The 13,523-nt window shown below is 45.1% G+C and overlaps 1 protein-coding gene across 2 annotated transcripts in view; it reads right to left on the reverse strand.

The window, feature by feature from the left end:
- Positions 1–13,523, reverse strand: part of RFTN1 (raftlin, lipid raft linker 1) — a 228,637-nt gene that overhangs the window by 126,190 nt on the left and 88,924 nt on the right. For both annotated transcript variants that reach the window (XM_056129331.1, XM_056129332.1), the window contains exon 3: positions 7,265–7,451. In XM_056129331.1, the coding sequence (XP_055985306.1) occupies positions 7,265–7,451 (187 nt within the window). The remainder of the gene's footprint in view (positions 1–7,264; positions 7,452–13,523) is intronic.

A 13,523-nucleotide genomic window follows, 5' to 3' on the forward strand; every position in this document is an offset into this window, starting at 1 on the left:
TTCTTCCTCTTCCTTTATGCTATTCCTCTCCAGCAAAATGAACAGTAAGTCCAACATTTCCTCTTTGTACCATTTGCTCCGTCTCTGTCTACAACCTCTTGCAATCATCTCCCCTCAGAGCAGAGACCGAGTACTCCTCAGCTTCTGCATTCTTTCTCTCTTACATCTTCTAGAACTTTTTTTTACGACATCTTATTGTCTCATTCCTACTTTGGACAAACTTGCAGGCTATCGAATGTAGCCTGCCCACAGGGCAGAGTCTGGCAAACTCCCCGTGGCGTACCAAATATGCCAAATACCAGTAACAATGATGGGTCTCATTCTCCTAAATAGCCTTGAATATAATCTCAGGGCTAGGATGAAAGAGACGTTACTGGGGCCTGCTCGAGGCAATCGACGAATAACATCTTCTAGAAACTCAAGACTTCTCATGGCTGTTCAGCCTGCATAGAGCAACAACAGTATCACAATGGTCCCTCACGACTTCAGGTCAGGATTCAGTTCATGCTCCTTCACCTGACCTTCTAAGGCCTCCAGATCCAGGCTCGATGCCTCTCGTGACTTCTATCTCTCTTTCTTCCCTCGGGGGCCTCCATGCCCCAGAGTCAGCCAGGGAACCTCCCTCCCACCCGCTGACCAAACCAACCCACCCAATCATTCCAGACCCAGACAAAAAAGGGAGTCCTGGACCTAAAGCATCCTCATGATCAAATTAAGAGGTAAAAAACCAGAACCCTCAGGTTGCATGGGGCTTTGTATCCACCCCCCCTTGGAGAAGAGCAGTTGTGAGCTGGGAGATCTTAAAAGTTAGCTTGCACGGTGAAGTTCTATAACATCTGTTTATCTGAGAAAAATCTAACTGAAAGGGAGGAACTTTTACCACTTAAAACAGTGTCAGTGACTAGATTCAATAGGCAGCTGTGGCCCGGAATCTATGTGAGAGAGGCAATGAGATCCTTCCATCTCAGTTCCCACAAACACCTCCCTAGTACCAGTGTCTCTCCACTGTAGGTGTGATTCTAATGAGCTCACTCTCAACGCTGCCAACTCCACACACTGCCTGAGGATGCATGCGTGTGTGTGTGTGTGTGTGTGTGTGTGTGTGTGTGTGTGTGTGTGTTGGGGTGGGGGTGGGGGTGGGGTGGGGTTCAGGGTCAGGAAACACCCATTTGATTTCCTTCCAAAGGGAAATGCAAGGGTCAAGTAAAGGATGCAACGGCCTTACATTTCATGGACCATTAAAGAGATGTTCAAGGGTCGTTTGGATGGTTGTCTTTTTCCACCCTCCCCAAGATTTCTGAATCCTACCCAGCATTGGCAGCAGCTCCTATATAAGTCCTGCCCGCAGCCCTCTGACCAAAGGCACCTGATGAGCGCAACGTTCACAAACGTCCTGGTTCCCTTATACCATAAAAGCCATTGTTTCAGGGGTCCTAGACCCAAATGGCTTCAATCCATTAGCGATGAAAACCCCATCAGTAACACCCTGAATTATCTCTGTGTGTAAATGATGACAATTCAAATGCTGGGGAATGGAATGACACAATGCATTTTTCTACTTATATCGACAACTGTAAAACGACCTAGAATTAAACCCACGCTCACAAACATCACAAGTGACATTTTAATCACTGACTTCCCTTAGCCATCAAATTCTGAGATCTTTGGCTACTTATTATAAGGAAAACTGCCCTACAGGAAAGAAGGACAACTTAACTGTACTTAGGGCTCAGAGTGATTATGACTATACTCTCTGCTAAAAATCACTAACTCTTCCAATGAGTAGGAAGTAGAAAGGCTTTCTCGACTCACTTCACTTAGCAGTTCCTCTTTAGTTCTTTGTTCCTGAGTCAGTTTTCAAAGGGTCCAACTTGGACTACAACCAACAACACTTATGCTCAAGCAGGTTTCTGTTGGCTGTGTGGTCAGAGTGCCATCTTCGAAGGACAGGGTGGCTATCAGCATTGGCAATAGAAAAGATCAGGCCATCTTTCATGAGTTGAAGTGAAATTTGTCTAAAGGGTAGAGTGCTTGGCTGCGAGTGGTTACACTGAATTGTAGGAATGTCCATTAATGATCCCTCCAGACCCATCACTGCCATTTTCAAATGACCAGATTCCACCCTAAAATATTTCTTTTAAGAAACTGCTTTTCCCCACCTGGTAGGTTTCACTGTTATATTTGTGTAACAGAAATCAGAGCCAATTTCAGTGTTTCTACCTCCAGACAGTTCCATCCAGTGGAAGGGGCATAGGGATTTCCAAATCCTGCTGGTATGAGATACATAGCTTACCTTTACATGTTGAGCTTATAGGTACCCCAGAGGCTGAATAGATGCCCAGGAGGTTCTTGTACTGGTACTTCTTCCCATCCATACCATGAACAACAGCCAACAAAGATTCCAGACTCAGGAAGTGTTTTGGAATAAAAGAATGAATGAAAAAGGAATGGATGCAAGCTTGCACAGTTTGGTGCTTTTTCTGTCATATAGACCCTTCGTGATAGCTATTGGCTAAAAACCACATCCATCAATCATGGTAAGGCTCTCTCCAAGTTTCAAGTAGTCTATCCCAGGGTGATTTTTGCTAACAAACTTGATCTGGGCGGAGAGTAATCTCAAAAATTTATCTTCAGCTCTTTCAATGTGGTCTACTTAGAAAATATTAACCAGGCATTTGCTTCCTCTTTGGGAGCTAAATCATTTCATTTAACAGCATCTACAACTGTCAGAACTTTGGCAGACTTGGTGAAAAATGCCATTTTAACTGCCTGCATTAAAAATTAATCATATAAAATTTCCTTTGTTTTGTTTGTACCACTACACTCCCCACTGATTCGGAAGAAGTCCTGATGGTTTTTGTTTGTTTAGTTTTAATAGTGTGCGGTCCTTTCCTCGGGCTGCAAAAACAGTTATCGCACTTACTAGAAAAGCGTGAGCATTTTACAATTATATTGGAGAGTGACTTCACTTGCCCCCACTGCTTTTTTTTTTTTTTTTGCTTTTTGGATCACACCCGGCGATGCATAGGGATTACTCCTGGCTCTACACTCAGGAATTACTCCAGGTGGTGCTCAGGGGACCATATGGGATCCTGGGAATCGAACCCGGGTTGGCCGCGTGCAAGGCAAATGCCCTACCCTCTATGATATCACTCCAGCCCCACCCACTACTACTTCTTTTTCTATACCAATGGAAACTGAAAGTGGGGCAAGTCCCTAAATCATTTTTGCCAAGAGAACAGCAAATTATCCTTGTTCTTACCTACTTGGTAAATTACCCCTCTCATTACCATACTTGGTAAATTACCAATCTCTGGCAAATTCCCTTGAGGGGAAAAAGGGGGAGGGGTTACAAAACATAGCACAAGACACAAGATTATTCACTTATCAAGGAGCTGAAATGTTCCTTAAAGTCAACCGGGCAGTCATTCTTGACATATACAAACACAAAGACAAGCAGCAGAGCTTGGAGATAGTAAAAAGGTGAAATGCATGCTGTGTGTGCTTGGGGGCCCCACCTTCATCCCTCCCACTGCATGGTTCCCTGAACACAACCCTAGGTATATCCTAGTGGCATCTCCCTCCCCCTCGGCCCAGGCCCATGTACCATCGGCACCACTGGACTGAGTATGGCAGAACCCCAAAACACCACTACCTCCTCTTGCTCGTAAACCTTCCTAAACGCCAGAGCTGTTCTTCCTGCATGGCCTTACTGCTGACCTCCTCTGGAATGTCAGTTCCTTAGCTCACGGCCTCTGCCGGGTAGAAGGGAAGAGTCTTGCTGAACTCCCCCACATCATCAGTGGCTGTGAGCAACCACACCCCCGAAGTGCAGTTTTCACTCCTCGAGAGGAGCTGCCTCCATCAACCAGATATTTGGAGTGAGTTCCTGCTTTCCAAATCAGTAAGTTCCAACCCCTCTTAGCACTTACACATATAACCCAGGAAAACCAATCAAGGCGCCAGCCCAAGTCGTAACACTCCCTGCAGCCAGGCCTGTGGGTGGCTTCAAACCACATACCCATTGCTCTGGCCGCTCACCCCCCAGAATTCAACTCTCGCTGGGAGTGGCAACCTACCACAGTGGAGGTACATGTCAGGCTTGAAGCCCAGAGAGAGTCAGACTGGTCCTCTACACCGCTGGTTGTTCAAAGTTTGAGCCATGGACCAGTAGAACCAGCATTACCCGAACTCGCCCAGTTCTACCGAGCCAGACTTCACACTTGAATCTAATCTCTGGGAGGTTGAAAGGAAGCACAAAGGGGTAAAAAGACATCTTCACAATTAGAGTCAAGTTCATCTGCACTGGGCTGGTAAGACCCGCGGTAACATTACCAAAGAAGGTGCCACAGGGATTCTTATGACCTGGACAAAGGAGACGCCCTCACCTCTGAATACCCGGGCCAAGAGCCAGCTCCGAGGAGCAGAAAAACTGAACAGGGTGCGTGCTTCTATATTTTGGGGGTGGGGTGAGGGGAGAGACATGGTCAGTCAGTTTTATTTTGTTTCTGAAATTGTGATATTCTGTTTTGGTGTCCAGTAGCAGTGTTCAGGGCTTATTCCTAGTTCTGCACTCAGGGATCACTCCTGAGGGGCTCCAGGGATCATGTGTGGTGCTAGGAATGAAACCCCAGCCAGCTACATGCAAAGCAAGGGCCTTACCCACTGACCCAAAAACTGTGCTATTTATTTATTTAAGTTCTACCGAGGACTTATTTATTTAAGACTTTATTATTGAATCACTGTGAGATACATCTTTACAAAGCTGTTCATGATTAGGCTTAAATCATACAGTGTTCTAACACCCATCTCTCCACCAGTGCACATTTCCCAGCACCAGTGTCCCCAGTTTCTCTCCCATAACCTCCCCTCTACTCAGCCTGCCTCTATGGGCAGGCACTTTTCTTTTTTCTTCTCTCTCTGTCTCTCTCTCTGTCTCTCTGTCTCTTTGTCTCTCTGTCTCTCTCTCTCTCTCTCTCTCTCTCTCTCTCTCTCTCTGATTTTTTTAAAAGAACATTCTGTGGAGGGGCTGGAGCAATAGCACAGCGGGTAGGTGCCTTGTACACGGCCAACCCAGGTTCGATTCCCAGCATCCCATATGGTACCCTGAGCACCGCCAGGGGTGATTCCTGAGTGCAGAACCAGGAGTAACCCCTGTGCATCGCTGGATGTGACCCAAAAAGAAAATAAAAAAAAAGAACATTCTGTGGAAAGCAGAGGAAAGGTGAGTCATATATCACTATTTCAACGGAACATCAACGCCACCCCCTCCCACTCATTTTCATAAAGGGGTTCTCCAGAAGACTCAGAGATACAGGAACATGACAGGCACTTCCTGTCAGGGCTCAGATGCAGTGATGGGGGGTCAGCTTGCCTGGGAGCTAGTCAGAGCCAGACCTTGGCAAACAGCCCAACATTGGGCCTCAGTTTCTCATCTTTAAAATGGAAATAAGGAGCCAGACGGATAGTATAGAGGTCAAAGCACAAGCCTTGTGTGCAGCTGACCCTTTTCTCAGAACCACATGGTGCCCCAGACCATGGCCGGGTGCAGGCCTGGAGGTCCCTGGGCACTGGGGTTGCTTAGGCTGTCCCCAACAACACAAGACCCGTGCAGCACCACCTCACTGGACCCTTACATTGAACCACTGGCTGTTTGACTGAGAACTGCTGGGAGCTGCATCCCCTCGACCCCCAATTAGTAAGATGAAAATAAAGGGGTCAGGGAGCTAGCTCCCAGGGGATGGAGCGAATGCCCGGCAGATGACCTGAGTAGAATCCCAGCACTGCACTGGCCCCCAAGCACCTCTAGGCATATCCCTCGAACCCTGCTGGTGTGTTTCCTGGTGGTCCCCATCATAACTAAGCTGGCCAGCACTGTATCAGGGCTTCAAGCACTGAGCACTGAGCCATGAGGCTAAGTAGTGCAGGAGTGGTCCCCGGGTGCGCTTAGCCAACATTGCTTGGGGAACCCTCCCTCACAATGAATGAATCAGTGAAACGGAACTGCCTGGGCTCCCAGATGCCCTCCCTCTGGCAGCTAAACCCAATCTGGATCCTAAGCCAGTCAGCAGGAAGAAACCAGCGGGCAGCACGGGCAGGCCCCAAGGAAAGTGTCCCTGGACACAGCCCACAGTGCTTGAAGCATGAGCAATGACACAGACATGCCAGGTCCACTTCAGGCATGGATGGAGGCCGGGCTAAGAGTTCTGCAGAAAGCAAGGGCCTGGCCTCCCGGGAGGGGCCTGTCTGCATGACACCCCCTCCCAGGTCACCCCAAGAGCTCAGCCTGCCCACATCCCTCAGCCCTCCATAGTCTTCACTCTCTCCACTTGGTACCCGAGCCCAGATCTCAGGTGAGCAATGCAATTTCCTTTCCCAAACTTTATTTCAAGTTTTGTTTTTGTGAAAGCAGAAAAAAGATACTATACTCTGTAACATACCTTCAATTGTTGAAAGGAAAAAATTTATTTGTGGGCTGAAGAGATAGTATAGCAGTTAAGGGGCTTGCCTTGCACTTCCTGGACATGGGTTCAATCCCCAGTACTACATGTGGTTCCCTGAACCCCACCAGGAGTGATTCCTGGGCACAGAGCCAGGAGTAAGTCCTGAGCACAGCTGGGTGTGCCCCCAAACCAAACCAACAAATTAAAAAAATAAATCATTTGAAACCATCTCAATTCCTACACACAATAAAAGTCTGGATAAACATTCAAATGAACAAGAGACACCAAGAAATGGTTTCAAAGCCTTGATAATCATCAACAGACCCCAGGCAGTTACAGCCCTTGACTCCAGAGAGGGGTGTTGGTCTTCCCAAGAGAAGGGGAGAAGGCAGATACGTTTAGGAGGGTGGGCAAGACATGGTGTGGCCTTTACATAAAGCTCAGAGCTTCCAGTGATGCAACTCAGGCACGCATCATTGGAGCCCGTTCTGGGATGATGCCTCTTCAGAGGGGACTTGTGTCTACTGTATCTGAATCCAATACAGGAGGGCAGGAAGTCCAAGGAGACCCGTTAAAGAGGCAGTCCTGGGCAGAGGGTCTCAGAAACTCCTCTCTGGGGGTCTTACCTGCCAGAGGGCAGGGTACTGGGGGAAAACACGTTCATTGCATCTGGAATGAATCTCAATGTGCAAAGCAAGTACCTTCCGGCCGAACCACACCCCCAGCCAACATGCACAATCCCAGCCCTCTCCTCCTTCTGGCCCCACCTCCCACCCCCAAGGTACCACCCAATGATGCCCATCAACCCCCAGAGGACTTACTTGTCAGTTTTCTTGATCAGGATGGCCCTGAAGATGTGCTCCAGGGGTGACTTTTCCCGCTTGGGGGTGGGCTGCAGGAAGGGGTGCAGGGCCACCAGCGAGAAGCCCTGCTGGTATAGCTCCAGCAGCTGGGCGGGCAGGTCATGCAGCGAGGCCAATCTCACGGCCGAGGAGCGCGGGAGATCAGCTGGAGTGGAGAAAAGGAGAGACTCAGTGACTGCCCAGCCAAACCTCCTCCCGCCCTTGCCGCCCAAGGCTCTGTCCCTGCCTCGAGGGGACACCCAAGGGGCTGCCCATTTCCCAGCTCACTCCAAGGCAGTGAGACAGTGAGGTTTTGAACTGACAGTCAACCTTCTCAGAGACGGCATTAGAAATCCTTAAAAAGAAGGGCCATCCCACCAGCAGTGAAGGAGAGTCCCCGTTTGCCCACATCCACGCCAACACCAGTTGCTTTTGTTCTTTTGGATGTGTGCCAGTCTCTGTGATGTGAGATGATATCTTATTATTGTTTGGATCTGATGATTAGTGATGAAGAGCATTTTTTCATGTGCCTTCTGGCCATTCGGATTTCTTATTTGAGAAAGTTTCTGTTCATTTCATCGCCGCATTTTCTGATGGGATTGGATGTTTTCTTCTTGTAGAGTTCAACCAGGGCCTTGTGTATCCTTGATATTAACTGCTTATCAGAAGGGTACTGGGTGAATATCTTTTCCCATTACGTAGACTGTTTTTGTATTCTGGTCACCGTTTCTGTTGAGGTGCAGAAGCCTCTTAGTTTAAGATAGTCCCTTCACTGCTGGTGGGAATGTCAACTGGTTTAGCCTTTTTGGAAAACAATATGGATGTTTCTCAAAAAAACTAGAAATTAAGGGAGGGCCCCACAGCTCCCAGAGAATGCTCCAGTTCCCAAACAGAGCCGATATCACCGGGAAGTCCCAGATGAGGTAGGTGCTGCATCCCGTCTTCTCCAGATGGAGCCCCGGTGACCATGAGCCTCTACAAGCATAGCTATGGCATGCAGGAACCAGGACAGTTTTTCAAAATCGTGTGGCCTAAGCGGCCGCACGACATCTCCTTATATACAAAGTGATCAATGGAAAGTAAATTATCCAACGTTTCTCCCTGAAAATCAGGCTTAACTCTTTTGCAAACCACAACACCCAAAAGGAGAGAGAGAACAGAGGGGAATGCCCTGCCACAGAGGCAGGGTGGGATGGGGGGGATAAGGGGTGGGAGGGATACTGGGATCCATGGTGGTGGGAAATGGGCACTGTTGGAGGGATGGGTATTCAAAATAAATAAATTAATTAAAATAAACCTAGAAATTAAGCTCCCATTTGACCTAGCAATACCGCTTCTGGGAATATATTCCGGAGAGTCGAAAAAATACAGTAGAAATGACATCTGCACTTGTATGTTTATTGCAACACTATTTATAATAGCCAGAACATGGAAAAAACCCAAGTGTCTGAGAACAGATGACTGGTTAAAGAAACTTTGGTACATCTACACAATGGAATACTACGCAGCTATTAGAAAAGATGAAATCATGAAATTTGCACATAGGTGGATCAATATGGAGAGTACCATGCTAAGTGAAATGAGTCAGAGAGAGAGGGACAGACAAAGAATGACTGCACTCGTTAGTGGAATATATAGTAACAGAATGGGAGACTAACACTATAATATAATAATAGAGATAAGGGCCAGGAGGATAGCTCCATGACTTGGAAGGCTGATTACATGCTGGGGGAAAAGGCAGCTGGAATAAAGAAGGGATCACTAAGATAATAGGAGGGCTCCCTCGGGATGGGAGATTCATGCTGAAAGAAGACTATAAAACAAACATGATGGCCACTTAATACCTGTATTGCAAACCATAACACCCAAAAGGAGAGAGAGAGAAGGGAATGTGCCTGCCACAGAGGCGGGGGGTAGGCAGATGGGGTTTGGACAAAGGTGGTGGGAGGGATACTGGGAACATTGGTGGTAGAGAATGGGCACTGGTGGAAGGATGGGTATGACTGAAACGTAATCATAAAAGTTTGTAAGTCTGTAACTTTATCTCACTGTGATTCATACACACACACACACACACACACACACACACACACACACACATATGGGCTGGAGCTATAGCACAGCAGATAGGGCGTTTGCCTTGCATGCAGTCAATATGACCAACCCGAGTTCGATTCCTCCGCCCCTCTCGGAGAGACCGGCAAGCTACCGAGAGTACCTCGCCCGCACGGCAAAGCCTGGCAAGCTACCCATGATGTATTCGATATGCCAAACACAGTAACAAGAAGTCTCACGATGGAGACGTTACTGGGCCCACTCGAGCAAATCGATGAACAACGGGAGGACCATGACCGTGACATATATAGCCAGAAAGAAGGTACCAAGTTATGGCGCTTGCCTTGCAAGTGACCACTCTGGGTTCAATCCCTGTAACTTGTCAGGAGTGACCCCAGAGCACAGAGCCAGAAGGAGGCCCTGCATGCCACCACGGGGTGATTCAAAAATTAAACGAAAAAGAAAGAATGAAAAAGAAAAGGTGCTCTAGGAAGAGAAAACACAATGACATGTAAATATAAAATTGCCCTGTGGCGAAAGTAGAAAATCAAAGTCAAAACAGAACATTGTGTGTGTGTGTGTGTGTGTGTGTGTGTGTGTGTGTGTGACCATACTGGGCAGTCCTTTAAGTCTACGTCCCAGTTCAATGTCTGGGAGTTTCTTTCAGTGGTTGTGGGGGGCTGTGCGGAGCTGGGGATGGAACTCAGGTCTCCTGCCCACAAAGTATGTGCTCCAGCCCACTGGGCTTGTGCTCCCAGGGCCTCAAGCTTCTTAAGGGGAAAGGGTTAATTTTCCCAATTTGCAAAATCACAAAGGAAAAAAGGAAGGAAGGAAGGAAGGAAGGAAGGAAGGAAGGAAGGAAGGAAGGAAGGAAGGAAAAAAAGAAGGAAAGGAAAAGAAACCAAGAAAATGGAGCACCAATGTGTAGAGTTCAAATCCCACCCCAATCCCCAGCAATGCTGGGTGAGGTCCCCATAAAAATTTAAATGAAAAATGAGCAAACTAGGCTTATATTAATAATCCTAAACAATACAAAAGTTTAAGCAATTTTGGAAAAGATACTCAACATTAACTTTGAATCTCAAAACGGATCAATCTTTTCCACATACTGAAATATTTTTAAATTGAATAAAGAATGTTTGAGAAAGATAGAATTTAAAAGTCAAGTCTACGTCCCAGATCTATCCCCGGCTTTTCTCCTAAATGCAATCAATACTAGCCTTCTTTTTTGGCATACATGTTATTAATTGCTCAATTCATACACAGGTAAATAAGTCTATATATCTCCCTGCCTTTTGCACAAATGGTAGCATAATGTTATTTACCTGGCTTTTAATCAATTTTTATAAATGATCAGTATACTCTCCTTAGAGACGGTTCAATATACAGAGCTATTCCACATTCTTTCCACAGATGCTCAGTGTTCCATTGTGTGTTGTACCATGGATTTTGTGAATCTTTGCACCTATAAGTGATGTGAAATGAAAAAACACTGCTCCTGTATGATTCTGTGAATATATAGTTACCTAAAAATGTAATGCTTAGATGTGTGAACTTTTTTCTGGGCTAAAGAAATACTTTGCTTTTTTTTTCCAGCTACTGCTAGATTTCCTTCACAAAGTAACTCACATTTGATTCTTGCCAGAAAGATACAAAAGTCTTTGTTTATCCATAGCCTGGCTAATCTCATCATCCTCAAGAGATGGCTATGATACATATTTTTTTCTCTTATTGTGTGCTTTGTTCATAATCTGTTTCATCTTCTATTGAGTTACTAGTTCTTTTTCCAATTGGTTTGTAAGAACTCTTTATATAGGAGGAGTTTTAGTTCTTATTTGTGAACTATCTTTCCGATTTATTCTTTGACTTTGCCTGAAGAGTTTTTTCCATAACAATTTTTTTTATTATTAGTGAAACACCATGAGGTACAGTTGTAGATTTACAAATTTTTGTGCTTGGGTTTCAATTATACAATGATCAAATACCCTTCCCTCCACCAGTGCCCATTTTCCACCACCATGGATAATATCCCTCCCACCCCCATCACCCCCATCCCACTCTGCCTCTGTGGCAGGGCATTCCCTTTTGTTCTCTCTCTCTCCTTTTGGGTGTTGTGGTCTGCAAAAGAGGCATTGAGTGGCAAACATGTTCAGTCCATAATCTACTTTCAACATGCATCTCCCCTCATGGGAGGATCCTCCCAACACCCTTTATTTGGTGTTCCCTTCTCTGTCTGAACTGCCCTTTCCCCTAGAATACCCGGCTGGCCTCTAAGCTATGGAGTAATCCTCCTGGTGCTGATCTCAGCTATTCTTGGGTATTAATCCCATATTTTGTTACTTTATATTCCCCAGATGAATGCAATCTTTCTATGTCTATCCCTCTCTTTCTGACTCATTTCGCTTAGCATGATACTTTCCATGTTGTACCACTTGTATGTAAATTTCATGACTTCATCTTTTCTAATAGCTACATAGTACTCCATTGTACCAAAGTTTCTTTAACCAGTCATCTGTTCTTGGGCATTCAGGTTTCTTCCAGTTTCTGGCTATTGTAAAGAGTGCTGCAATGAACAAACAAGTGCAGATGTCACTTTGAATATACATTTTTGCCTCTCTGGGATATATTCCCAGGGGTGGTATTGCTGGGTCAAATGGGAGCTCAATTTCTAATTTTTTTAGCATCATCCATACTGTTTTCCAGAAGGGCTGAACCAGTCGACATTCCCACCAACAGTGAAGGAGTGTCCCTTTCTCGCCACATCCGTGCCAGCATCGGTTGCTTTTGTTCTTTTGAATGTGGGCCAGTCTCTGAGGTGTGAGATGGTATCTCATTGTGGTTTTGATCTGCATCTCCCTGATGATTAGTGATGTAGAGCATTTTCTCATGTGCTTTTTAAAAGCTGAAATTGAAGTCATCGTCAACCTTGCCTTCACTCTGAGTTTTATGCCACAGTGAAGATATCAGAGAGTGAAAAAAAAACTCCGTGGTTTCTTGTAGGACAAAGTGGTCCTTCTTATTTTTTAAAAGATTCTGATGCTTTTAATATAAGCCTGTGTGCATCCATGTTCTTACATAAATGGAATGGTATTTGGTATTCCGTACACATGGCATTATTTTTACTGCTGTCTAGCTCCGCCTTGGTTTCACCTCATCTGCCAGATAGGCAACTCCTTTTATGTCTTTTTTATGTTCAAAAGTCATAGTTCTTGTTTGACAAACACTAAGATCCTATTGTATACACTTAAGCATATCTGAGACAGTCAACATGTCCAATCAATATGTCACATTGCTGCCCAGTATTTCACGATAGGGATGCACTGTGCTCTTTTCAAGTATTTTTTTACTGATTGCACAGTTTATTTTTATACAGAAATTGTTGGTCCATTTGGAATTTCTGCCATGTGAATTTAACATCACTACCCTATACATTTATCCATTTTCCTCATTATTTTTAGATACCACTACCTTTACTATGTATTATATTCCTGAGTGTAAATACACACACACACACACACACACACATACATATATATATATATATACACTTTTTTGCTTGTTTTTGCTATTTTTGCTGTTTTTGTTTTTTAAGCTACATCCAACAGTGCTCAGAGCTTACTTCTGGTTCTGCACTCAAGGATAATCCCTGGTGGGGCTCAGAGGACTATACAGGGTGCATGAGATCAAACGTCTGTAGGTTGAGTGCAAGGCAAGTACCCTATCCACTGTACTATGTCTTCAGCCCATGGCACCATGTTTTTTAAATGGTGTCCTATCAACCTTCGACAACTTTAGTTTCATATTATATTTTAATATAAGGATAGGTTATAAAAATTCCTAACTTCCTTGAAAAAAAAGTTGCTCATTTATTTATTTACTTAGTTAATTTTTGTGCCACACTAGAGGCTATTCCTTGTTTGTGCTCAAGGATCACTCCTGGTGGTGCTCAGGGGACCCTATGCTATGCTGGGGATTGAATCAGGGTTGGTTGAAAGCACCATACCATCTGTACTATCTCTCTGGTCACTAGTTTATTTTCTTAATTTTCCTATTCTTATTTGTTTTTCCAACTGGTATTCAAACCCAGCTCATTATATTTCCCTTAAAAACAAAAAAGAAAAATGAAGTCTTACTGATATTTTTACCAGCTCATATTCAAACTAGAGTTTAACTGTGAGAGAAT

Source organism: Sorex fumeus, unplaced genomic scaffold (assembly GCF_029834395.1).
Source record: "Sorex fumeus unplaced genomic scaffold, SorFum_2.1 ptg000072l, whole genome shotgun sequence".
Lineage (NCBI taxonomy): Eukaryota > Metazoa > Chordata > Mammalia > Eulipotyphla > Soricidae > Sorex > Sorex fumeus.